The sequence below is a fragment of the Leucoraja erinacea genome, chromosome 28 (assembly GCF_028641065.1).
Source record: "Leucoraja erinacea ecotype New England chromosome 28, Leri_hhj_1, whole genome shotgun sequence".
NCBI lineage: Eukaryota > Metazoa > Chordata > Chondrichthyes > Rajiformes > Rajidae > Leucoraja > Leucoraja erinaceus.
The window spans coordinates 7,515,614-7,543,298 of record NC_073404.1 but is presented as its reverse complement, the minus strand read 5'-3'; the positions used below and the strand labels follow the sequence as shown (position 1 = coordinate 7,543,298).

General features: G+C 49.5%; 1 protein-coding gene across 13 annotated transcripts in view; it reads right to left on the bottom strand.

Moving 5' to 3' along the window:
• The window catches only part of msi2b (musashi RNA-binding protein 2b), a 431,971-nt gene that overhangs the window by 47,938 nt on the left and 356,348 nt on the right, over nucleotides 1-27,685 (bottom strand). For 9 of the 13 annotated variants that reach the window (XM_055657603.1, XM_055657605.1, XM_055657606.1 and 6 more), the window contains exon 11: nucleotides 13,627-13,776. The exons of the other annotated variants lie outside the window; for them this stretch is intronic. In XM_055657603.1, the coding sequence (XP_055513578.1) occupies nucleotides 13,627-13,776 (150 nt within the window). The remainder of the gene's footprint in view (nucleotides 1-13,626; nucleotides 13,777-27,685) is intronic. 13 annotated transcript variants of the gene reach the window in all.

Here is a 27,685-nt window from a genome sequence, read left to right as displayed (position 1 = left end):
TGGAACGAACCGACCGGGCGGCACGGTGGCGCAGCGGTAGAGTTGCTGCCTCACAGCGCCGGAGACCCGGGTTCGATCCTGACTTCGGGTGCTGTCTGTACGGAGTTTGTACGTTCTCCCTGTGTTCACGTGGGTTTTCTCATAGATCTTCGGTTTCCTCCCACACTCCAAACACGTACATAGAAAATAGGTGCAGGAGGGGGCCATTCGGCCCTTCGAGACAGCATCGCCATTCATTGTGATCGTGGCTGATCATCCCCAATCAATAGCCCATGCCTGCCTTGTCCCGGGCAGACACGGGTAGTGTGGGGATGTGTGGGGATGTGTGGGGATCGCTGGTCGTCGAGGACTCGGTGGGCCGAAGGGCCTGTTTTCTGCGCTGCATCTCTAAACTAAACTAAATGAATGAAGGATATGCAATCCTGTGGTGTGTGGTGTTATGTGCTGGGGCCTCTCCTTCCTTATAATGAGGTTGTGGGTCGGGGTTGGTGGGACAGAAAGCAGACCCATGATCCTGCGGAGAGGGGACAATGCAGTCAGTGTGGCAGGGACGGCGAGATTTCTGAATGTCACCCTTGTGTCGATATTAATTCAGCCCACGACCATTATACAGCGCAGGCAGTCCTCCAACCAACAGTCTGCCCTCCCCCCGTCACAATGAAGTCGACCCACATTGGAGAAAATACTTCTCATCCCCAAACACACAGCTGCAAACAACAGAAGATGCTAATTATTCTCCATCCCTTTGTAACTATCTGAACTTTGAATCCACTGTTATTGTCCGCTTGTTATTCCCTTGTGGTCGATCTCACGGCAAAGGGGCTGGGAAAGGTTCAGGAGGGAACTGCAGATGCTGCTTTAAACTGAAGATAGGCACAAAAAAGCTGCAGTAGCTCAGCGGGACAGGCAGCATCTCTGGAGAGAAGGAATAGGGGGTGTTTCGGGTCGAGACCTTCCTTCGGGGGAGAGAGAAACAAGCGATAAAGACGAAATAGGGAGATGTAGAACAAATGAATAAAAGATATGCAAAAATGTAACCATGTCTGTAACTCCTTTTCACCGAGCCCACAGCTGGCAACGGCCTGTTTCCTTTATCATCATTACTTTTTTGCATATCTTTCATTCATTTGTTTGATATCTCTCCATATCACCGTCTCTATCTATCGTTTCCCTTTCCTCTGAATATCAGCCTGAAGAAGGGTCTCGACCTGAAACATCACCCATTCCTTTTCTCCAGAGATGCTGTCTGACCCGCTGAGTTACTCTAGCTTTTTCTGTCTATCTTAGGCTGGGAAAGGTCACCAGCTTTAAAGATGAGACTCATTCAGCCCAGTCGAGGGGTGTATGTAGTCAGGAAGGCGCGAGACCACCTTAAAGCACATTGTCAGGTGAGTGTGGATGATCAGCCATGATCACAACGAAAGGTGGTGCTGGCTCGAAGGGCCGAATGGCCTACACCAGCACCTATTGTCTAGTACCTGTTGTTTATTATGGTGGCTATGGTGAAAACCAACAAGCACCAAGACCTGGCTTGGCTGGCGGTGAGGGGCAGCGCTCCCAGCCAGATCCTTCCTGCACAGCAGGAACCTCACTACCAGCGCACGCTGCCCTCGGGACGGCTGCTATGGGGAGGGGACGGTTGCCCACCTCTTCGCAGGGTGTGGATTCGCAAAAGAGACTCTGGAGATGGTTGCAAGGGTCCCCGTCACGGTACATCCTGAACAGCTCCGTAACGGAGGACTCTCTGCATTATGGGCTGTTCCCAGGGACACATTCAGAGACGGACATTGTGCTGCTGGAAGGTCATCAACTCGGTGAAAGATGCCTTCGATGGCCCGAACTTTGTTGACCTCCCGGCAGAGCGAGCCGTCCCTCGGGGAATGTTGCCGACTGGCCCGCTCCAGACTGCAGGAGTACGTGCTGAGGGACGCACTGAAGCTCGCTGCAGCCAACGCCAAGGCTCTGTGGGGGAGGACCACAGTCCTGGGTCCTTCCACTGCTGCACATTTTTTTTTATCATCAAAAAAAATGATTCTATTATTAAAAATAATATTTACAATACAATAAAACAAACCAGAACCCACCACCATAATACAAGACAAACAAATATACTAAATAAACGACTATACAACTATGTTACAATCCTTATTGAGGATACATTCAACCTCCTGCAGTGCCCACTGGTCCCGGAAATCCCCCAGGATGCCCGTGCATAGCGTGTAGTCTCTCTCTAGTACCATCCGGGCACGGACATGACCCTGGAAAAGGGGCAGGCAGCTTTTCCAGGTTTCAGGGACAGTTTCTTCCCAGTTGCTATCAAGCAACTGAGCCATCCTACCACAACTAGAGAGCAGTCCTGAGCTACTATTTATCTCAATGGAGACCCTCGAACTATCTTTGATTGGACTTTACTGGCTGGCGCGACTCTCGTCAGCAGCGGCCTCTGCAGCCCGTCCGCGTTTTTATTATTTTTTGTCTATGTTTCTATGTAGGGGTGTGTGGTGGGGGGTGGGGGTTTGGGAGGGAGGGGGTAACTTTTAAATCTCTCCCTGCACTGGAGACCCGACCTTTTCTTGTCGGGTCTCCGTTGTCGTTGGGGCTGCAACGAAGAGCGGCCTCCAACAGGAGATGACCGGGGACTCTGGTGCCGACGACTCACCTCACCGTCATGGAGCTGGCCGAGTCCGGAGCGGGTGGAGCGCTGCTGCTGTTGCGGCCCGACCTCCGGAGATTCGGAGGCTGCAACTGCGGGTCTGGCGGACGGCGGCACAGGGAGCCCGCGGGTCCCTGGAGGGAGACCACTTTTCAGGGCTCCTGCAACGGCGACTCCCCCCGAGTTGCGGGGTTGAAGAGCTCCTGGAGCGGGGCCTGACATCACCGCCCTGCGCGGCTTGGAACGGCCGCGGGACTCTGCGAGCGCACACCGGGGGCTCTAACACCAAGACCCGGTGTGCGACCTTGCACCACCCGGCGTGGCTTTAATGGCCGTGGGACAATCGCCATCGCCAGCCGGGGGAGCTTTTGACTTTGACTCTGACATCGGGGGGGGGGGGGGGGTGGGGGGGGGGGGGGGGGGGGGGGGGGGGGGGGGGGGGGGGGGGGGGGGGGGGGGGGGGGGGGGGGGGGGGGGGGGGTGGAGTGCAGTGGAGAGATAAGTTTTTTTGGCCTTCCATCACAGCGATGTGATGGATGTTTATGTAAATTATGTTGTGTCTTGGGTCTATTTGTTTGTAATGTATGGCTGCAGAAACGGCATTTCGTTTGGACCTCAAGGGGTCCAAATGACAATTAAATTGAATCTTGAATCTTGAATCTTTATCTTGCAGTAATCATTACTGACTTTATCCTATATCTGTACACTGTGGACAGCTCGATTGTAATCATGTATTGTCTTTCTGCTGACTGGTTAGCACGCAACAAAAGCTTTTCACTGTACCTCGGTACATGTGACAATAAACTAAATTCAAACTCAAATGGCCAGTGGCATCTTCTTTGCTTTCATGTGCTGGGGCAGCAGGGCAAAGGCCTTGGACTCCAACAGGATTAACAAGCTCATCAGGAAGGCTGGCTCCGTCCTTGGTTGGATTCACTGGAGGTGGTCTTGGAGGGGAGGATGCTCCTCAAACTGTAGAGCATCTTGGACAATACAGCTCACCCCCTCCGTGACACACTGGTCGACCCGAGGAGCACCTTCAGCAACAGACTGGTTCCACCAAGATGCAGCACAGAACGCCGCAGGAGATCCTTCTTCCCTGTGGCTATCAAACTGTACAACTCCTCCACCTTCTGTCGTGTGCAGACTGAGACTGACTCGTCTCCCCACCGCCCCCATCCCCAATCTTTGTACATGCCCAATCCTTTCCACTCGTCACTTTAATTTCATGCTTCATGTATCTTGTTTTTATGACTGTTGGCAGATCAATTTGCCAAACACTCCTGGGATAAATTTCTATTGTATCTTATGCAATGCATAGAGACCCCACACACTGCACACACCGCTCTACACCCTGAAGACCACGTTGGGAAGTTTCAGATCCACGTTCACTGTTGCCCTGAACAGCCATGAATTCACTGAGAGGTAACGTTCGATGTGGCCAGTGGTGTTTTGCCGCGTGGGAGGTGTCCCAAACTACTTGGAGCTCTTCCGTGTGAACTAGCGTATATTGTACAAGGAGCAGAGTGTATCGTTGTACTATCGCAACGTTTAAGAACCATTTAGACAGGTACATGGATAGGGTAAGTTTAGATGGTTATGGGCCAAACGCTGGAAGGCGGGACTAGTGTAGATGGGACGCGTCGGCCGGCATGGGAAAGTTGGGCCGAAGGGCCTGTGTCCACGTTGTATGACTCTAGACTAAAATGTAGGTACACCCACCCCTGGTCTAATGTAATAAAAACACTACTGCTGATGCCAGTTTATACCAAAGATAGACTCGGCTTTTAAAGCCACTCTCCCCTCTGGGTGCTCCGGTTTCCTCCCACATCCCAAAGACGTGCGGGTTTGTAGGTTATTTGGCCTAGAGTGTAGGATGTAAAAGTGGGATAACATTGAACTGAACACGGTAATCTATCTTCGATTGTTGATACATTTGGCAGTAAGGATCGAGGCTTTGGAATAAGGGCTGTATTTTATTTTCATCTGGTTACCAGCCAGGAGAAAATATAAAGTAATCCAAGTATTTCCATCGATGGAAACAGAGTCTATTGGACTTTGCAAAATTCTTTGTAATATTGTCAATTCTGAAGTCAATAATGCATTAGATGAGTTGCTGGATTGGTAATGCAAGGTGTCAAATACAATTAGTCAATCAATGTATTAAATAACGTTATGAATTGATTAGTCCACTGTTAATCAAGTTGTGTTATTGGTTGGCGCACATTCTCCAGAGTTGCCGCACCTCCACAATTAGGCTGTTAAATACTGCTGTGTTTTTCAGGAGATTTTTAAAGAAGTCCAATTTTTGGACAAATGTCACAAAATGCACACCTTTCTCGATCCTCACTGCCGAAGGTACTGACAATTAAATCTCTCCATCCCTCGCTCTCCCCTGTGAGTGAACTGCACTCACACATCCGACTCAGAAGACTGTGGATCAAGCCCCAGGTGTTTTAGAGACAGTGTGGAAACAGGCCCTTCAGTCCATGCCGACCATTCTATGCTATCCCACTTTCCCATCCTACACACTAGGGGCAATTTACAGAGGGCCAAATAACCTACAAACCCGCGTGTCTTTGGGATATGGAGGAAACCAGAACACCCGGAGGAAACCCACGCGACCACAGGGAGAACGTGCAAACTCTACGCAGACAGCGCCCCAGGTCAGGATCGAACCCTGGTCTATGGTGCCGTGAGGCAGCGGCTCTACCTGCTGTGCCACTGCGCCGCCCTGCTGTCCACTGCGTGGACGCACACAAGTCTGGTCCGAGGAGCTGCTGCCTTGCCAGAGATGCCATTCCTCAGACTGGGCATTACATCAACATCTCTCCCTATCTCTCCTTATCTCACAGCCGTTTGTTTTCTTCCGATCCCTGGCTTTTATCCGCCCATTTCCCAATCAAACACTTTCCTCACCTGTATCCACCTATCACTTGTCCCGCCCTCATCTCTCTTCCAGCTTCCTCTCCCCCACCCCAATCAGTGTGAAGAAGGCTCCCGATCCGAAAGGTTGCCTATCCAATTCTCCCTGTCTCCGCATATGTTTCCTCCCACACTCCAAGACGTATTGGCTCCAGGTTTGTAGGTTAATAGGATAATTAACGGTAAAGAAAAAATTGTGAATTGCCCCTAGTTTGCACGATAGTCCTAGAGTACTGGGATTGCAGGTCGGCGCAGACGCCAAGGGCCGAAGGGCCTGTTTCCGTGCTGTATCTCTAAACTAAACTAAACTGAACCAGGGGTCCTGTCTCAAAACGTCACCTATCCATGTATCCAGAGACGCTGCCTGACCTGCTGAGTTACTTCCGCACTCTGTGTTTCGTTTTTTTAATGAAAACTAGCACCTTTGTAGACAAAAAATGCTGGAGAAACTCAGTGGGTGCAGCAGCATCTATGGAGCGAAGGAAATAGGCAACGTTTCGTCCCGAAACGTTGCCTATTTCCTTCGCTCCATAGATGCTGCTGCACCCGCTGAGTTTCTCCAGCATTTTTTTGTCTACCTTCGATTTTCCAGCATCTGCAGTTCCTTCTTAAACACATCTGCAGTTCCTTGTCTATTATTCCACTTGAAGAGGCCAATCTGCAGGCGATGGCAGGAGGAGGGGAAGCTATCTCTTAAAGTATTAAAACATTACAGTCACGACTTAAAAGGCGCCGAGTGACTTTGGTCTATTTTGCGAGAGGAAGAATGCCATTTGTCAGGGTATCAAGGAAAGATTTCAAAACTATCACATCCCCAATCAGAAATACCTTCAACATACGCCAAACCTCACAATGAGCAGAGGAGAAAAACTTCAATCAGTCTATTCATGAATTCATCTGTACAAATTACAAAGTCATTTTATATAGCCACACTTCTCAAGATATCTCCCATCTTCTCCGAGTGAATTTATTTCAAGCCACTTTCATTCACTTTAACCTCTTCTGTTCCTTCGCTCTTTCATCTATGCAACAAATGTGCCGGCTTGTTTTTATCAGACTGATTATTGTTGAACTCTGCCCAGTCATTTTCAACAACATTTTCGCTTAGCTGGGTCTTTAGCCCTCTCCTCCCCCCCACCCTTCAGGCACTGCATTTACTGCAGCACCTGAGCCAGATCCTGTCTGACAACATCGTTTAGTAACATGGTGCTGCCTTTCTTAGGAGGAACAGCACCTCATATTCCGCCTGGGCAGCTTGCATCCTGATGGCATGAATGTTGAATTCTCCCAATTTTGCTAGCCCTTGCTGTCTCCTCCCCTTCCTTAACCCTCGAGCTGTCTCCTCCCATCCCCCCCCCCGCCCTCCGGCTCCTCCTCCTCCCCTTTTTCCTTCCTTCTCCCCTCCCACCCCCCATCAGTCTGAAGAAGGGTTTCGGCCCGAAACGTCGCCTATTTTCTTCGCTCCATAGATGCTGCTGCACCCGCTGAGTTTCTCCAGCAATTTTGTGTACCTGCCTTTCTTAGGTTTAGTTTAGAGATGCAGCATGGAAACAGGCCCTTCAGCCCATCTTCCATGCTACACACCGATCACCCATGGACGCCAGTTCTCCGCTATCCCACTCTCTCATCCACTCCCTTACACACTAGGGGAAATTCACAGAGGTTAGTTAACCGCACGTCTTTGTGATGTGCGAGGAAACTAGAGCACACGCGGTCACAGAGGGTACATGCAACCTCCACAGAGACAGCACTCGATGTCAGGATCAAACTCTGGTCTCTGGCATTGTGAGGGTGCAGCTCCACCCACTGCTCCACTGTGGCATCTTTGAAAAAAAGCTGGAGTGGATTAAACCTCGAAACCCCTTCAACCTGCCCTGCTGACGAAGGGTCTCGACCCAAAACGTCACCCATTCCTTCTCTCTAGAGATGCCGCCTGTCCCGCTGAGTGACTCCAGCATTTGTGTCTGTCTGCCATTCAATAAGATCCTTGCTGATTCAATGCCTCATCCATTCTTCAAGTCATGGAATAATACAGCATGGAAACAGGCCCTTTGGCCCAACACATCCATGGCCTTCCTTGCTCCCGTCAGGCTGAAGATACAGAGGTTCGAAGGCGCACGCCACTAGACTAAGGAACAACGTCTTCCCCTCTGCTGAACCTGACTGAGAAAGGTCTTTGATTATGTTGGTTGCTTTCCCGAGGCAGCGTGAAACGCAAGATGGAGTTGACGGTGGGGATTCTGGTCTCTGCTGCCAATGACAACTGAAGTCGGATCAGCTGTTCAAGTTAAATCTTAAACTGGTAGATTTTTACACTCAATGGGTGTTAAGAAATATGGAGCAAAGGCGGAAGTATTGAATAGAACAGAAAATGCCTGTGTTACTCTGCAACTCAGGCAGTATCTGTGAGAGAGGAAGCAGAGTCAGCGCTTCGGGTCAAAGACCATTCATCGCAACTCATGTACAGGGCAGTACCAGCATTTCCTCTTTTCATTCCAGATTTCCAACACTGTGCAATGCAGGAATACGGTGGAAGGCCTTCCTGCCGTTCCTGCCTTCTCCCCATATCCACTGGCTCCGCTATCTTTAAGAGCCCTATCTAGCTCTCTCTTGCAAGTATCCAGAGAACCGGCCTCCACCGCTGTCTTGAGAATTCCACAGACAGGGACAAATTCCACAGATTAGGGACAATTTACAGACGCCAATTAACCTACTAACCGGAATGTCTTTGGAGTGTGGGAGGCAACCACAGTACCCAGAAAAAAATCTGCGCGGTCACAGGGAGAACATGCAAACTCCATACAGATAAGCACCTGTAGTCAGGATCGAACCCGGGTCTCTGGCGCTATTGGACGCTTCCTGTCCTGTGCATGGGAAGGAGCTGCAGACGCTGGTTTGCACAGAAGACAGACACAAATTGCTGGAGTAATTCAGTGCGTTAGGCAGCATCTCTGGAGAAATGGAAGAGGTGACGTTTCAGGTCAAGACCCTTTTTCTGATCAGAAATGTCACCTATTCCTTTTCTCCAGAGACGCTGCCTGACCCATTGAGATACACCAGCATTTTGTGTCTATCTTCCTGTCCCTGTGCCCCTGTGGCATTTGCATCTGATCCTCTCTATGCTCTGAAGATGGTGCCGTGAAATGGGGCAAGTATAATGTAAGCCCTTCTGCATATTAACTGCAACCCTTCACCGCAGAGGGCTGGCTAGTAGTTTAAGGAGCGGCCTTCCAACGGCTCCAAACATTGCATGACCTTCCTTGTCTGGTGCATTGTTTCTGCTCAGAGGTGAAGCATAGAATCACAGTAATATGGTGGGTTGAAAGTCTTGCAAAACAGATAGCAACTTCAGACTTCAGTATTGATGGGTTTAACTGAACACGTTGCAAAATCATTCAGCCCAAACAATTGTTTCTCAAGGGCGGCTTCTGATGCCTTTGAGTGAACTCTCTTTAATATTCCTTCCCCTGGCTTTGCATTTCACGCCTCTTCTGTCCTTATCTCCTTATCCCACACTTTTTGTCTTTTCATCGCTGGCCTTTATCCAGCCAGCTGCCAATCAAAAAAAAAAGCCCTCATCTGCATCCACCTATCACTTGTGTGGAAAGGAACTGCAGTTTCTGGTTTATATCGAAGATAAACGCAAAGTGCTGGAGTAACTCAGCGGGTCAGGCAGAATCTCTGGAGACAAAGGACGGGTGACGATTCAGGTCGGGACCCTTCTTCAGACTGACTGTGTCTATTTCCTCTTCTTACTACGAGAACGTGCAAACTCCACACCGGCAGCACCCGAGGTCAGGATTGAACCTGGGTTTCTGGTGCTGTGAGGCAGCGCTCTCTCCACTGCACAACTAAAACACCCTCTAAATAAATGCTGCCAATTCAATTAGTGCCTCTCTTGAGGAATTCCGAATCATGAACTCCTGAACATTCATTGTAATTAATTTATTAGCCAAGTATGTAAACATACAAGCAATTTGATTTGCCAACAGTCATCCCGACTGCAAACGTCAATACTATCCCATTCCCCAAATAAAAGTGGCTGTAATTGGATAACATTAGCAGGGCCATGAGATATGATCAGCATCACTGGTTGGACCATTCTCTCTCCCATCCACCCTTACAGTCAATGATGATGGGTAACTTGCAAATTAACCTTTTGGTGTGGGATTCCCGAAGGGTTAATTTGCAGGTAGTAAGGAAAGCAATTGCAATGTTAGTATTCATTTCAAGAGGGCTAGAATATAAAAACAGGGAAGTGATGCTGAGGCTTTATAAGGCACTAGTCAGACCATTAGGAGCAGTTTCGTTTCAGTTTCAATTTAGTTTATTGTCACGTTTTATCGTTGCGTTTCTTTCCACATGAGGTACAGTGAAAAGCTTTTGTTGAGGGCAAAACAAGTCCCACATCTGAGGAAGGATGTGCTGCTGTTGGAGAGGGTCCAGAGGAGGTTGACGAGAATGATCCCTGGGATGATTAACTTAACGTACTCTGAATGTTTGAAAGCACTGGGCCTCTACTCGCTGGAATTTAGAAGGACGACGGGGAACCTCATTGTAACTTACCAAATAGTGAAAGTCCCAGATAGAGTGGATGTGGGGAGGATGTTTCCACTGGTGGGAGAGTCTAGAACTAGAGGGCACAGCCCAAGAATAAAAGGACCTACCTTTAGAAAGCAGACATGGAGGAATTTCTTTAGTTAAATGGTGGTAAATCATTGCCAGAGAAGGCTGCAGAGGCTGTTATTGGGTATTTTTAAGGTGGAGATTGACATATTCTTGATTATTAAAGTGTAATGGGGCAATGGCAGGATAATGGGGTTGAGAGGGAGAGATAGATAACCATGATTGAATGGCAGAGTAGACTTGATGGGCCGAATGGCCTAATTCTGCTCCTAGGAACTTATGAACGTTAGCACAACTCTCTAACTTGCAGAGAAGGTTCTGGAATCTGCTCAAATAATAGGATTTTGGAGGAACATTTCTGTACAGGAGAACCGAGGGGGAGGGGCATTGAGGAGAGGGGAAAAAACCCGATGAAAAAGAAGTTTAAATTGGCCCAGGTTCAACAAAATAGTTCTTTGAAGAGCGACTGATGAAAAGCTGTGTGTGTAAGAATGAGACAATTTCCAGTGGATAATGCTGGGAAGTGATCGAACTCAATCTGTTCAGGGTTGTGAAAAGGATACTGTACCCTTCATTCAGTGTCTGCGGGAGACACAGCCTCTGGCATCGACACAATCCCCAGCTCGAGAATAGGTCCTGGCCCACATTCAGGCCTTTTCAGAGGCGAATGAAAAGAATCTCTCTGCAGCTTCAGGGAGCTACGCTGAGCCTGTTGATGGGCTGGCTGAGTGTGTGTACGGCTCAGTGAATCTCATCGTAGATAGACACAAAGTGCTGGAGTCACATTTAGGGAACGACACGGTGGCGCAGCGGTAGAGTTGCTGCCTCACAGCGCCAGAGACCCACCCGGGTTTGATCCTGGCTACTGGTGACATCTGCGCAGAGTTTGTACGTTCCCCCCATATCCGTGTGGGTTTTCCCCGGGTGCTCCGGTTTCCTCCAACATTCCAAAGACATGCAAGTTTGTCGGTTAATTGGCTTGGTATAATTACAAATTGTCCCCCGTGTGTAGTGTACGGGGGTCGCTGGTCGGCGCGGGCCCAAATGGGCCGAATGGCCTGTTTCCCTGCTTTATCTCTAAACTAACCTAAAAATCTCAGCAAGTCAGGCAGCATCTCTGTAAAAAAGGAATAGGGTCTGAACCCTTCTTCAGTCTGGATCCTTTCCCACTGATCCTACAAGATATACTCGCCCACCCCACCCCCACCCCCAGCTCCAGCTTGATAAGGGGCTGATGCAAAGCCTCTCTGCTTGTAAACACATCCTTAACCTTCAGTCCCATTAAATTTCTTCACGGAAAAAAACCTCGGATGGAAACACAAAGCGCTGGTGAAACTCAACGGGTCAGGCAGCATCTGTCTGAAGAAGGGTCCCGACCCAAAACGTTGCCTGTCTATTCCCTCCACAGATGCTGCCTGGCCCGCTGAGTTCTGCTTGCAATTTAACTATTGCTCAAATATATTAAACTGTCAAATATTTGCACATCTGATTGCAGCTTCTACAGTTTCTTGTGTCTCCAAACCTTTGATTAAGTTTACTGGATTAAATATCCTTAAAAAGGAGTTTTAATCAAGACCAGTAATATCATAGGGGAGACCTAACTAGTTTATAACATTTCAATTGGCAAAGTTAGTCGACAGTCAGAACCTTTGTGCGTGTTGCTCAAGATCCCAGCATTTATAGATAGGAAAGGTTGAGAGGGATACGGACCCAATGCAGGTAAATGGGACTGGCTTGGGTGGGGCATCTCAGTCAGCCTGGAGGGGTTGGGCTGAAGGCTGGTGTCCGTGCTGTATGACTCTATCTGCAGTCCCTAGCGTCTACTAATTAATGGCAATGGGCCACGGCCAGTAGTGAGGAAGCCACCGAGCCGGCCCCTGCTCATCCCCCGATGACCGGAGGGAACTGGTAAGGGCGGACGTGAGGAGCAAGGGTGGTAGGAGAGGGTCCAGGGATGGGCCGACTGTGCCCTCATGGTTGGCTGCGGGAGGTACTCCCGGGCACAAAGGTGGACGGGCCAGGAAAGGGACGTCGGTTCGCAGGTCGACCCACACGTCCAAGGAAGGCGTTGGCTGGGGGCAGTAGAATCGGGTAGATTCACCATGATCGAATGACAGAACAGACTCGACAGGCCGAATGGACTAAATCTGCTCCAGGGGCTCGTCTGGATTGGGCGCCGTTCATAAGACCGAGAGCGTCGACTGGACTTTGAAAATGGCGCAAAACCTGGCTGCCTGTTGCATGCTCCATCTCGGTGAACTATTACATAGAAACATAGAACATAGGTGCAGAAGGAGGCCATTCGGCCCTTCGAGCCAGCACCGCCATTCATTGTGATCATGGCTGATTGTCCCCTATCGATAACCCGTGCCTGCCTTCTCCCCATGTCCCTTGATTCCACCTGCCCCTAGAGCTCAGTCTAACTCTCTCTTAAATCCATCCAGTGACTTGGCCTCCACTGCCCTCTGATGCAGGAAATTCCATCAATATCCATAATAAATATTCCATAAATATTTCTGTACACTGTGCTAATCGGGGGATTGTGCGTAGGTATGGCAATACTTAACTGAATTGTATGTAAGAAAATAATTCCACTGTGTGTTTGCATTTGACAACTAAGCACCATCCAGCCATCGAGAATCACTGGGTCTATTCGTAGCAGCCGTCCCTGAAGATGTAATAGGATGAGTCTCACTCCTCATCAGTCTCTCTGCCAGAGCACTGTACACATGCATCACCCACTCCCTGCCACAGTTAAATGGGAGTTACATACCACAGAGCACAGATTACTTCCCGGGTAATGGACATTAAAGGCAGCACATTAGCCAGTGATTATTAGGTTCTGTTAATATTAGTCTATATTAGATATTAAGAAGTCTGATCTGTGGCCACTGGTAGCTCATCCACGCGGCGATTACGGATGAAATGACTGTGCCGCGAGCATGACTGGGGGGAATCGATCTTGAATGATCACAAATTGAAGGGAAGGTCCTGCAGACAGAAATCAGCCTGGCTGCTCGAACGCAGCAAGAGCTCGTCTCCGGCTGTTTTTGTCTCTGCTAGACCATACGACATAGGAGCAGAATTAGGCCATTCGGCCCCTCGAGTCTGCTCTGCCATTTTATCATGGCTAATCTATTTTTCCCTCTCAACCTCATTTTCCAGCCTTCACCCATAACTTTAGATACCCTTACTAATATACTATATACCATATACTTACATACTATTATATATACATACAGACATATATACACACACCCATATTTATTTATAGTAAGTGTGTGTGTATATATATAGATATATTTATTTATATACACACACACACACACATACACACATGCATATATATATATGTACACACACACACACATACGTACTATAATATACCCATCAATTTGCTTTAAAAATACCCAATGACTTGCCTCCACTGCTGTCTGTAGCAATGAATTCCATAGATTCACCGCCCTCTGTTGAGTTTAGAATTTGGTTTAGATATCGTGCGGGAACAGGCACTCCGGCCCACCCTGTCCGTGCCGATGAGCGATCCCCGTGCACTTGTTCTATCCTACACACTAGGGACAATTTGCAGAAGTCAATTAACCTACAAACCCAGTTCGCACTCGTTCCATGTTAACCCAACTTTCTCAACCACTCCCTACACACCAGGCAATTTACACAGACCAATTAACCTACAAACCCCGGGCCTCTTTGGGATGTGGGAGGAAACTGGAGCAACCGGAGGAAACCCGCGCGGTCACAGGGAGAACATGCAGTATCCGAGGTCGGGATCAAACCCAGGTCCCTGGATCTGTGAAGCAGCAGCTCCACCACTGACTAAAGTGTGGCACACTCCCCCTCCTGTTGTGGGACTGACAGTTCATAAGTTCAGAAGTGATAGGAGAAGAATTAGGCCATTCGGCCCATCATCTACTCCGCCATTCAATCATGGCTGGTTCTATCTTTCTCTCACAACACCATTCTTCTGCCTTTTCCCCATAACCCCTGACACCCGTACTAATCAGGTCAGGTTGTGGGTTCATTGCAGGCGGTTTCTAGGGACTGGTGGTGCGGTCTTTCCACGAGAGGGCAGGGCCTGGGGTAAGCTGCCGGTCAAAATGGTGGTGTGGACAAACAACTCAAAATGGTCGGAGTCACCCCCAGGGCGAAAAGCAGACCGGGCAGTATGTGGGCCAAGCCACGACAAGGTGCAAACCCTTGAGGCACGAGCTGTCGTCCCTTGGAAGGAAGGAGGAAGTTCTCGTTCCGCATTGTAACGAACGGGAGTGAAGACTCTAAACAGTAGCAGCCAGCAACAGCATGTGAGTTAGATATTAGCACTAGGGGATAGCGGCATCAAGGGATATGGGGAGAAGGCAGGCACGGGTTACTGATTGTGGATGATCAGCCATGATCACAATGAATGGCGGTGCTGGCTCGAAGGGCCGAATGGCCTCCTCCTGCGCCTATTTTCTATGTTTCAGTGAGAATGCACCTTTGTAATCTCACCGCACATGTTAATACAATGCTGTTAGAGTCGCAGAAAAATGGAGTGGGATCCAACACAATTAAGTAATGTAACTGTAATGAAATCAAAACCTCCATACATAATCATCCGGCTGATGAATTCCCTCGGGTTCATCTTGGCCTCTCTCCCTTCCTTTAATTGCAACAACACAGTTTGTTCTGGTTGAGGGTGAGTGAGCTCTGACACTGTGCCTCTCACATCGTTCCGCATGACAAGCCCGTGGTTAAGTGTCTTAATAAGAGGGTGTGACGAGGGACTGCGACCCTCTCTGGCCCTGGTCTTCCACCTCACCCCTGCCCCCAGTGCCCGCACCACACCTCACCTCACGCCCAGCACCATCGCACTGCGAGAGCTCGCTCTACTTTGTTTCATTTAGTTTAGGTTTGGGATACCGCACGGAAACCGGACCTTCATCCACCAAGTTCATGCCAACCAGCGATCCCTGCACGCTAGCACTACCCTACACACTAGGGATGATTTACAATTTTTTTTTTTTAACCAAAGACCAATTAACCTACAAACCTGAGATAGACACAGAATGCTGGAGTAACTCAGTGGAACAGGCAACATTTCTGGAGAGGAGGAACGGGTGACGTTTCGGGCCGAGACCCTTCTATGAAAGGGCAGGGAGTGGGGTCGTGAAAGTCTTTCCATCAGAGTGCACAAACCGGCGAGAGTAGAAAGCCCCTGTCCGTTGTCAAGGGGTTGTCAAGCGAGGCACGCTGTCTGGACAAGGCATTTATCCAGCTCATTCTAACCAACACCAGGACATACGGCGTTAATGAAGTCTCCCTCCGACACACAGCTTTTTATAGATTACTTCAAAATGAGAATGATATCATTGGAAAGAGGGGGAAAAACTGCGCTGATTGTGTGTCACAATCTTGCAGACACACCAGGACTGATGTGCTTGCAAACCAATCATTCCTCATTTAGTTTTGCCTCACAATCCAATCTGTACAAGATCCGTATCTGGCAGGACAGGGCAGCAGACAGGCAGACTCTTGTTTATCTGCAGCCAGCCCTTTGTGTGTGGCGTGGAGTTGCCCCGGCAACGGAACAAGATGGCCTTGAGAAACCATCCAGCTTGAAGGTCAAGATTTTTTTTTAAATACACTGAGCGTCAAAGCTTGTGACTCGAAGGCCATTCATTCAGCTTGCTCCCCTCCCCCCCTTGACTCAGTCTGGAGAAGAGTCTCGACCCGAAACGTCACCCATTCCTTCTTCTCCAGAGACGCTGCCCGACCCGCTGAATTGCTCCAGCATTTTGAATCTATCTTCGGTGTAAACCAGCATCTGCAGTTCCTTCCTAGACCATTTGTTCAGCTGTTCTGCTCGCTGGGGCCAACCATGCCTCGACCTGCCTCTCACTCGAGGGTCGGGGAGCGGAGACGGGCTTTCTAGTTCAGTTTAGTTTAGTTTAGTTTATGTCACGTGTACTGAGGTACAGTGAAGAGCTTTTTGTTGTGTGCTAACCAGTCCGCGGAAAGACAATACATGATTACAATCGAGCCATTTACAGGGTATAGATACATGACAAAGGGAATAACGTTTAGCGCAAGGTATAGCCAGCAACGTCTGATCAAGGATAGTCCGAAGGTCTCCAAATGAGGTGGATAGTAGTTCAAGACTGCAATCTAGTTGTGGTAGGATGGTTCAGTTCCCTGATAACAGCTAAGAAGAAACTGTCCCTGAATTTGGGGGTGTGTTTGCCTGATGAGAGAGGGGAGAAGAGAGAGTGGCCAGGGGGCGAGCTGGCCTTGCCGAGGCTGCGTGAGGTGTACATGGAGTCAGTGGCAGGGAGGTTGGTTTGTGTGATGGTCTGGGCTGCGTCCACGATTTGCTGCAATTTCTTGCGGTCTCGGATGGAGCTGTTCCCAAACCGAGCCGTGATGCATCCCGATAGAATGCTTTCTATGGTGCATCTGTAGAGGTTGGTGAGACATCGTAAGCCTTCTAAGGAAGTAGAGGGGTTGGTGTGCTTTAGTTCCAGTCTCACGGGTGTGGATGGAAAGCGAACGATATTGAGGGGAGGGTTGGGTTGGGTGGTGAACTTTGCTCTCCTGGGACCAGGCAACTTGACTCCAGGTCTCGACCCCAAACGTCACCTGCTCCTTTCCCCCAGTGATGCCGCCCGTCCTGCTGAGTTACTCCAGCATTGTGTGTCTCAAGGCCCCTTTCACTGAGACTGACCCTAATTTAGCACAGACCACACAATCTGCTGGAGTAAAGGGCCTGTCCCTCATGGGCGTCATTTACGCTCCATCATTTACGCGTCACGAAGAACAACGATGCGCGCATGGTGCGTGGTGACGTAGGCAGTAACGCGCGGTTCCCCAGGGTTTTGGGACGTACAAAATCTTCCCACGCCATCTGCGTGACGCGCAAATGACGCCCAAGTGGAACAGGCCCTCAACTCAGCGAGCCAAGCAGCATCTCGGGAGGACATGGATAGGCGACGTTTCAGGTCAGGACCGGTTGAAAGTTCATCCTCCACAGGTGCTGCCTGATCCGCTGAGTTACTCCAGCATTTTGTATTTCGTTTAGGTTAGTTTAGATATGCAGCGTGGAAAGAGGCCCTTCGACCCACCGATCCATGATACCCCATGGAACTATCACAACGACTTCCTGAACACTTCCCTTCTACCACCACCAACAAAGACAAGGAGGTCGGGGCATGGGAACCTCAGCTTGCTGGTTCCCCTCCATGTCGCTCAGCACGCGGAATTGGAAATACATCGTCATTGCTCGTGCATGTCCTGTGAGGCAGTGGTTCGACCAGCTGCGCCACCGTGCTTCAGAGATTCGGACTAGTTCCCCAAAGAACAATGACACTCTTGTTTACTGCTGCCCGATTCTTGCTTAAAACAGCAAGCAGGCACAGTGCCCCTCAGCTGAATAATCCGTCGTGCTGACGAGTAGCTACTCCAAGCCTAAACATCGTATGACCTGCCTGACCAACACAATGCGATAGTTTTATTACATCAGATATGACGGCTTCCATTTCCTGCTTTGTAGTTATTTCCTGCCACAATTTCTCTTCATAAGAACAGAAAATAGTCATCCAGTTGGTCCCTCTTATCAGCTCCGCCATTCACTGAGATCATGGCTGATGTTTTAACTCTGAGCCACTTTCGTGCACTAACACTAGATCCTTTGATTCCCTTCACATTGAGGATATATCTGTTCGCAATAAACGCGGTGTCTGAGCGTCCGTGATGCTCCTAACATTTACCTCACTCGGGGTGAAGACGTGTCTTTTCATCTCTCTCCTGAATGGCTGGCCCTTTAATTTACAACTGTGACCCCCTGGATCTAGAGTCTCCCATCTGGTGAAGCGACATTCCCACATCCATCTGGCAAGCTCCTGACAGATTTTAAATGACTCTTCACTTTAGATTTAAGTCCATAAATTCATAAGTGACAGGAGCAGAATTAGGCCATTCGGCCCATCAACTCTACTCCGCCATTCAATCATGGCTGAACTATCTCCCCCTCCTCACCCTATTCTCCTGCCTTCTCCCCGTAACCGATAATCAAGAATCTATCTATCTCTGTCTTAAAAATATCCGTTGACTTGGTCTCCACAGCCTTCTGTGGCAATGAATTCCACAGATTCACCACCCCCTGACCAAAGGAATTCCTCCTCATCTCCTTCCGAAAGGAACGTCCTGTAATTCTGAGTCTATGACCTCTGGTCCTTGACTATCCCATGAGCAGAAACATCCTCTCCACATCCACTCTATCCCTGTCTTTCACTAATCGGTAAGTTTCAATGAGGTCCCCCCCTCATTCCTCTAAACTCCAGCGAGTGGAGGCCCAGTGTCATTAAAATCTTGCCATATGTTAACCAACTCGTTCCTGGAATTTTAGAGATACAACGTGGAAACAGGCCCTTCGACCCACCAAGTCCACGCCGACCAGCGATCACCCCGTACACTCGCTCTATCCTACACACTACGGACAATTTACAAAAGCCAATTAACTTACAAACCTGCACGGCTTTGGAGTGTGGAGTACAAGGATAGCCAGGCTCCATAGAACAGTATAGCACAAGAACAGGCCCTTCGGCCCACAATGTCTGTGCCAAACACGATGCCAATACCATCACTTATCTACCTGCACATGACACATATCCTTCCATTCCCTACATATCCATTTGCCCATGCAGAAATCTTTTGAAATGCCACTGTCTGTAGACGTTAGACTTCAGAGATACAGCGTGGAAACAGGCCCTTCTGCCCACTGAATCTGTGCCGCCCAGTGATCACCCTGTACACTAGCACTATCCTACACACTCGGGACAGTTTACAGTTTTGCAGAAGCCAACTAACCTATAAACCCGTACGTTTTTGGAGTGCGGGAAGAAACTGTAGCACCCGGGAGAGAGTCCATGCAGTCACAGTGAGAACGTACATACTCCGTACAGACAGCACCCATAGTCAGGATGGAACCCGGGTCTCTGGCGCCGTGAGGCAGCAACTCTACCGCTGCTCCACCGTGTTGCCCGTATCATATCTGCCTCCTCCTCCACCCCTGGCAGAGCGCTCCAGGCACCTCCACCCTCAGGGTAAAAAACTTGCCTCACATGTCCCCACTGGCACGGTGGCGCAGCTAGAGTTGCCGCCTTTTACAGCGCTTGCTGGGCCGGAGACCCGCGTTCCATACCGGCTACGGGCGCGGTCCGTACAGAGTTTGGACGTTCTCACCCTGACCTGTGTGGGTTTTCTCCTAGTTCTTCAGCTTCCTCCCGCACTCCAAAGACGTACAGGTTTGTAGGTTAATTGGCTTGGGTTTGTGTACTTGGTATAAGTGTAAATTGTCCCTAGTGTGTGTGGGCTTGTGTTCATGGTCAGCGCAGACTCGGTGGGCCGAAGGGCCTGCTTCGCGCTGAATCTCTAAACTAAACCTTTAAACCTTGCCCCCCCTGACCTTGCCCCTCTGAACTCGAACACCTTGCACACTGGGACACTCAGATCACCTGCACTCGTGGGTTCAGCAACATGCACCTTGAACCCCGCTTCCTGCGTTAAAATCGATGGAGGTGAAGTTCAGAACTGCACCACATGGTCCATTCCTTCCCACATCACAGTTTGGTTTAGTTTAATTTCGAGATTCAGAGCGGACGCAGGCCCTTCGGCCCACCGAGTCCTCGCCCACCGGCGATCCCCGCACACTAACTCTATCCTACACACACCAAGGACAATTTACAATTATACCAAGCCAATTAGCCTACAAACCTGTACATCGTTGTAGTGTAGGAGGAAACCGGAGATCCCGGGGAAAAAAAACCCACGCAGGTCACGGGGAGAACATACAAGCTCTGTGCAGACAGCACCAGTAGTCAGCATGGAACCCGGGTCTCTGCCGCTGTGAGGCAGCAACTCTACTGCTGCGCCACCGTGCCACCCAGGTTGAAGGATTTCTTCCACCAGAGTTCTTCCCCTCATGGTTTATGTAAAGAGAACTATAAAATTATAATGGGAATTGTGCAATCGTGTGGGGAATTGTAAAATTATGAGGGGAATGCAGGGTATGGGAATCGAGAACCTGAGGTCAGGTTTAAGATGAGGGGGGAGAGATTTATTAGGAACCTGAGGGGGTCTTTTTCCACAGAGGGCGGTGGACATGTGGAATGAGCTGCCAGAGGAGGTAGTTGAGGCAGGACAACATTTAAAACAACAATTGAAAGACACTTGTACAGGTACATGGATAGGTAAGGTTTAGAGGCATATAGGCTAAATGTAGGCAAATGGGACTGGCGTAGATGGGACATGTTGGTCGGCATGGACTAGTAGGGCCAAAGGGCCTGTTTTCATGTTGTATGACTCTATGACCTGTTCCTTATTGTGTCGTTCTGTGTCCTTGTTTGTGACGCTTCCACCAATGGAAACATCTTAACATCTTCCCCATAGCACCCGGAGTCAGGATCGAACCCGGGCCTCTGCCGCTGTGAGGCAGCAACTCTACCGCTGCGCCACCGTGACCGCCCCTAACTCCTTCAAACCGCGGAGAACTAAGAGGGACCCGCAAATGGGACTAGCGTGGGTGGGGTCTGTCGGTCGGCATGGATGAGTCGGGCCAAAGGGCCTGCTTCCCTGCTGTAGGGCTTCTCTGCAGCCCCCCTCCAGAGGACCCTGACACCTCGGGCCAAGACATGGACCATCCAGACTCAGAGGGACACACGGCTGCAGGCTAAGCTCCCTGGTAGAATCATCCTGACCTTACCAATCCCCTGTCGAGAGTGGGGCTGTGGGGGAAATTGAGTCGGGCCTCTCAGATATCAGGCGTTGTGTTCGAAAATGACTGATCCACACTTTTTTGACAGTGTGTCCAAAATCCAATCATTTCCCGCCACTGCCTCGATGCAACTAGAAGCAATTAGCCTCTAGCCGACCTTGTGATATTCATATTTACAGCAATAAGTCTCCAGGGGACACCTATGTACACCTCATCATCAGAATAATACTGTGGATTAGATGTCGTGATGTACCTGATATCAGGCAAAAACATTCACCACAAACCACGAGGGACTGCAGTAGCTTAAGGCCACAGCTCAACATTTCCTTCCCACTGCTTGTGGCCGATAAATGTTGGGTCTTGCCGACATCCCCCTGATCCCAAGTAGGAGCAAGACACGGCGGCGCAGCAGTAGAGTTGCTGCCTCAGACGGCCAGGGACCCCGGTTCGATCCTGACCACGGGCGCTGTCTGTACGGAGTTTGTACGTTCTCCCCGTGACCCGCGTGGGTTTTCTCCGGGTGCTCCGGTTTCCTCCCACACTCCAGACGTGCAGGTTTGTAGGTTAATTGGCCTTGGGTAAAAAAACTGTAAATTGTCCCTAGTGTTGGTGTGTGGGGATCACTGGTCGGTGTGGACTCGGTGGGCCGAAGGGCCTGTTTCCCTAAAAACTAAACACAGCGGTGCAGCGGGTAGAGCTGCTGCCTCATACATCCATTGACCTGAGTTCCATGCTGACCTCGGGTGCTGCCTGTGTGGTTTGTATGTTTTCCTTGTGACTGTGTGGGTTTCCACAGGGTGCTCCGGTTTCCTGCCACATCCTACAAGTAGAGTTGCGACCAGAAACATCGCTTATCTCCATAGATGCTGCCTGACACTTTGTGTCTTTTTTTTTGTGTAAACCAGCATCTGCAGTTCCTTGTATCTCCGACAGACACGTGGGCTGGTAGTTTAATTATACGCATTTAAATGTTTCTGGTGAAGGTAAGGGGGGATGGGATGGGAATGTGGAGTTTAGTTTAGAGATACAGCATGGAACGAGGCCATTCGGTCCACCAATCATCCATCACCCGTTCACACTAGTTCGATGACCTGGACAAGGTGGGAGCAGAGTGGGATACATCACTTGGTGCTACACATGGACTGAGCTCTGGCAAGCCACTCAGCGCATCAAGTTCCTGGTCCGGGCAGTGTACGATGTCCTGCCCAGCCCAGCCCATCGAACCTCTTCATCTGAGTCAAAGCAGAATCTCCGGATTGCCCGCAATGCTCAGGCAAAGGAGACGTTGGAACACATCCTGAGCTGCTTCCCAAAGGCTCTTGGGCAGGGCCGGTACACCTGGCGACACGATCAGGTTCTTAAACCCATTGGTATGGGAATCAGCAGCTGCAGACGAGAACGCACCACCGCCCAGATGATCACCTTCGTGAAGGCCAGAGTGCAGCTGCCAAAAACCACAGCAGCCAGGAATCAGTCAGGAATCCTGGCGACTGCGCAGGATTGGCAGCTTTCTGTAGACCTGGTGAAACAGTTGATGTTCCCACAGCACATTGCCACGACCACCCTGAGGAACGCAGGAAGCGGGGTTCAAGGTGCATGTTGCTGAACCCACGAGTGCAGGTGATCTGTGTGTCCCAGTGTGCAAGGTGTTCGAGTTCAGAGGGGCAAGGTCAGGGGGGGCAAGGTTTAAAGGTTTAGTTTAGAGATTCAGCGCGAAACAGGCCCTTCGGCCCACCGAGTCTGCACCGACCATGAACACAAGCCCACACACACTAGGGACAATTTACACTTATACCAAGTACACAAACCCACATTAGTGCTACACGTTTGTTACATTCCTTCGCTATCTTTATGAGCTGCAGCTGGATCCCATTAAATTGAGTTGGCCAGTTTCAGTGGAGGCTGTGCTTTCGTTCATGTATCTTGCCTCCACTGTCTCACCACTAACTGTCAGGGCAACAGATTCGATGCTCGCCCCTTCCCTGACTCCTGCCTTCACCAGCTCAATGGTGGGATGAGCACAGGGATAGTGGGCAAGGGGGGGAGGTGGTGGAGGTGACCATTGCTCACCTCAAACACAAGTCGTAGTTTAAGATCAGAACCAATGCTGGGGTCGCCTGGGTGAGGGTGTCATCTATGTTGAAGGAAATAGGCAACGTTTCGTCCCAATGGCCCCATTTCCTTCGCTGATAGATGTGTTCTCACCGCTGAGTTTCTCCAGCATTTTTGTCTACCTTCGATTTTTCCAGCATCTTGCAGTTCCACTAAACATTGTTTACTTTTGTTCAGTTCAGTTTAGATTGGAGATACAGCGCGGACACAGGCCCTTCAGCCCACCGAGTCGGCGCCGACCAGCAATCCCCGCGCACTAACACTATTCTACACACACTCAGGACAATTTTACATTTATATCAAGCCAATTAACCTTAATCCAGCATCTGCAGTTCCTTCCTACACATTTCAACCTACACACCTGTACGTGGGAGGAAACCGAAGATCTCGGAGGAAACCCACGCGGTCATGGGGATAACGTACGAACTCCGTACAGACTGCCCCCGTAATCGGGATCGAACCCGGGTCCCCAGCGCCGCAACTCTACTGCTGCGCCACCGTGCAACTAATTTTCACGCAACAGCTAAATAATTATCACTTTCCCCACAGCCAACAATGGATCATTGTGGGCTCCATCTTTCCTTGATTATTGTTGCTTTTTGCAACTTTTTCATTCATCTGTTCTACGTACCTTCTCTCCCCCATTGCTCTCAGTCTGAAGAAGGGTCTCGACCAAAAAGGTCACCCGTTCCTTTTCTCCAGAGATGCTGCCTGTCCCGCTGCGTTACTCCAGCACTTTGTGCCCATCTTCAGTGTAAACCAGCATCTGCGGTTCCTTCCTACACCGTTAGTACAGCTTCGTCCACAGATGACGACAGCCATGGAGGATGCCATTCGGCCCATCGAGTCTACATCTTCCTGTCCCTTGGCCATTCCCAAGACCCATGAAAAAGTTTGCTCTTAAAGTATTGATCTAATTATCTAGCCCAGTCCAAGACATTGTCCAGGCTTCCCACCATTGACTCCATCCACAGACGTATGTTTAGACAGATACAGAGTGTAGAATATAGTTCTCAGCAATGTAGCGCATCAGTTCCAGAGACAAAGTCCAATGTCTGCAATGGGGTCGAGGTGAATCGGACAGTGCCCTAGTTTATGGAAGGACCGCTCAGGATGAGAAGCAATTCCTGAGACTGGTGGTGCACGCTTTCAAGCTTCTGTACCTTCTGCCGGATGGGAATGGGGAGAAGAAGGAATGACTGGGGTGGAAAAGGTTCTTGATTATGTTATCAGTTTCCCTGAGGCAGCATGAAGTATAGATGGAGTCGATGGGGGAAGAGTCTGGTCTGTGTGATGGCTGGGCTACATCCACAACTCACTGCAATTTGACTTAGTTTAGTTTAGAAACACAGCGCGGAAACAGGCCCTTTGGCCCACTGAGTCCGCGCTGACCAACGATCACCCAAGCACTATTCCACACACTGAGAACAATTTACCGATGCCAATGAACCTACAAACCTGTATGTCTTTGGAGTATGGGATGAATCCGGGGCACCCGGGGAAAACCCACGTGGTCACAAGGATAATGTGCAAACTCCGCACAGACAGCACCCATAGTCAGGATGGAGCCCGGGTCTCTGGCGCTGTAAGGCAGCAACTCTACCGCTGCGCCCACCTTACAGTCTTGGACAGAGCTGTTCACAAACTAAGCTGGGATGCAACACGATAGTATGCGTTCTGTGGTACACCTATAGACGTTATTAAGGCAACACCGCAGAATAAAGGGAACAGGAGATGCAAGGGTTAAAGGAACAGAGAGTTTCAGGTTAAAGTGCAGGACGGGGGAGGTGGTGGCTGGGAGATGCCAAGAGTTGGCCGCACATTCACCAACAAGAAAACGCATCGAGATTTCTTTGATGTCGTCCATTGAGCAAGGGCAGAGTTAGGGGCCGGTTACTTTTGCATCTGTGCTCCAACAACGAGGCAGATTGTCAGACAAGGTGACTCTGGCATGAACTGTGGATTGAGTCAGGCACGAAGGAGACAGCCTATAAATATTGACATTGGAGCAACAGCCATGATACCATCTGAAAAGGATGAGATACAATTTCTCCGTGACCCCCAAATACATTACAGAAAGGGAAACAAAATCCAAAATAATAGTTGACCATGATAATCTGTGCAGCCATCTTGGCCTCTGAACCTAAACTTAAACGTAAATCTAAACCTAATATAAGTTGGCCATGATAATCGTTGGACATATCTCGGTTTCTAAGCTTAAACCTTCACCCAATAATTGGCCAAGGTAATCTGTTCAGCCATTTTGGCTTTTAAAGCGAAGCCTAAATTTAAATCTAATGGGCCTGTCCCACTGTACGAGTTAATTCAAGAGTTCTCCCGAGTTTCCCCTGTTTCGAACTCGGAGAATTACGGTAATGGCCGCTCGTCGGTACTCGGGGCTCTCGTGGACATTTTTCAACATGTTGAAAAATCTTCACGAGTCTTCCCGAGCTTACCGCGTTTCCCGAGTACCCGCCGTTAGCGTTACGAGCCGCTAAGAGACGTCCCGAGCTCCGACGTACCCGCTACGTACATTCTACGTGCTTCCACGAGTTTGATTTTTTTTTAAACTCGGGAGAGCTCTTGGGTGAACTCGTACAGTTGGACAGGCCCATAAGGCTAACAGTTGGCCATGTTAAACTGTGAACACATCTCAGCTTCTAAACTTACAATAAACCTCAACCTAATGGTTGACTATGTTAATCAGTGAGGCCATCTTGCCTTCGTAACCTAAACCCAAGAGTATTTTTAAGCCTGATAGTTGACCATGATAATCTGTTGGCACCTTATGATGCTTCGAGATACAGGGACACTTTGGACCCAAATCTGTTCACATCTGACCTCCAGGCTAATGTTTGAGCTTGACAGCTAAAGCTAGGTTCCTGTTGAGAAACGTCCTGTGTATTGGACTGTTCCCAAGCAGGAACACACAGCCTTCCGTCTCCACGTTTACCATTGTTACACGCGCTTCTGTGGGCATTGACGTGCCTGATCTAAAGAGGCAAATAGATTACAACTCAGTGGGTCAGCCGGAATCTCTGGAGTAAAGGAATAAGTGACGTTTCATGTCGGAACCTTTTTCCAGACGGGGTTCTGAAACGTCACCGATTCCTTTTTGTCCAGAGATGTTGCCTGACCTGCCGAGTTACTCCAGCATTTTGTGTCTATCTTCGGTATAAACCAGCATCTGGTTCTCTGCATTCCTTACCCAGTCTAGTTTACAGGTGATACATGCAAACTCCTTACAGACTAGCACCCGTAGTCAGGATGGAACCCGGGTCTCTGGCGCTGTAAAGGCCCTGTCCCACTTTCATGACCTAATTCACAACCTCTGCCGAGTTTGCCCTTGACTCATACTCGCAGCATGGTCGTCACGAGGTCGTAGGTAGGTCGTAGGCAGGCCATGATGCTAGTCGTAGGTACGCGTGGCATCAAGTAGGTCGGGGCGTTTTTTCAACGTGATGAAAAATGTCCACGAGTAAAAAAGGTTGTGAATTAGGTCGTGAAAGTGGGACATGCCCTTAAGGCAGTAACTCTACTGCTGCACCACCGCACCGCCCTATCTTAGTGACAAGTACTACAGGACCTCATGTTTGGAGCCCAACACAATCTCCTCACCACCCTGGCCATTCCCTCTTCCCTCTGCTATCTTTTGGCATCATGTTTGGCACATATGGGCTGAAGTGACTGCCCCTGTGTGTAACCTTCCATATAGAAGGTTGAAGGATCGGACAACATGATTTAAGAACAACTCTTCCCCACTGCTATCCGATTCCGAAACCGATCATCTCTTTCACAGCCCCTTCCCGCCATGTATTCTTATTGTGACATAGAACAAACCGTAGAACATAAAACAGTACAACATAAGAACAGGCCTTCGACCCACAATGTTTATGCTGAACGTGATGCTGAGAACAACTCTTATCCCCCTGCACATAATCCACACTCCTCCATTCCCTGCATATCTACCTGCCTAGCAAAACACCTCTTAAATCCCACTATGATATCTGCCTCCACCACCACCCCTGGCAGCGCGTTCCAGGCACCCACCACCCTCTGTGTAAAAAAACATGCCCCGCACATTTCCGCGAAACTTTGCCCCTCTCACCTTAAAGCTATGTCCTCTAGTGTTTGATATTTCCATTCTGGGAAAAAGGTTCTGATTGTCTACCCTAACGGTCTTTTTCTAAGCAAAAAGGGCGGCGTGGTGGTAGAGTCGCTGCCTTACAGTGCCAGAGACCCGGGTTCGATCCTGGCTATGGGTGCTGTCTGTAATGAGTTTGTACGTTCTGCCTGAGACCTGCGTGGGTTTTCTCCAAGAACTTCGGTTTCCTCCCACACCCCAAAGACGTACAGGTTTGCAGGTTAATTGGCTTGGCATAAATGTAAAAATTGTCCCGAGTGTAGGACAGTGTTAATGTGCGGGGATCGCTGGTCGGTGTGGACTCGATGGGCTGAAGGGCCTGTTTCTGCACTGTATCTCTAAACTAAACTAAACTAAACTAAACTAAACTAAACTAAACTAAACTGTGCCTTTCATAATTTATCTACTTCCATCAGTTCTCCCCTCAATCTCCGGTATTCCAGAGAAAACAATTGTCTGT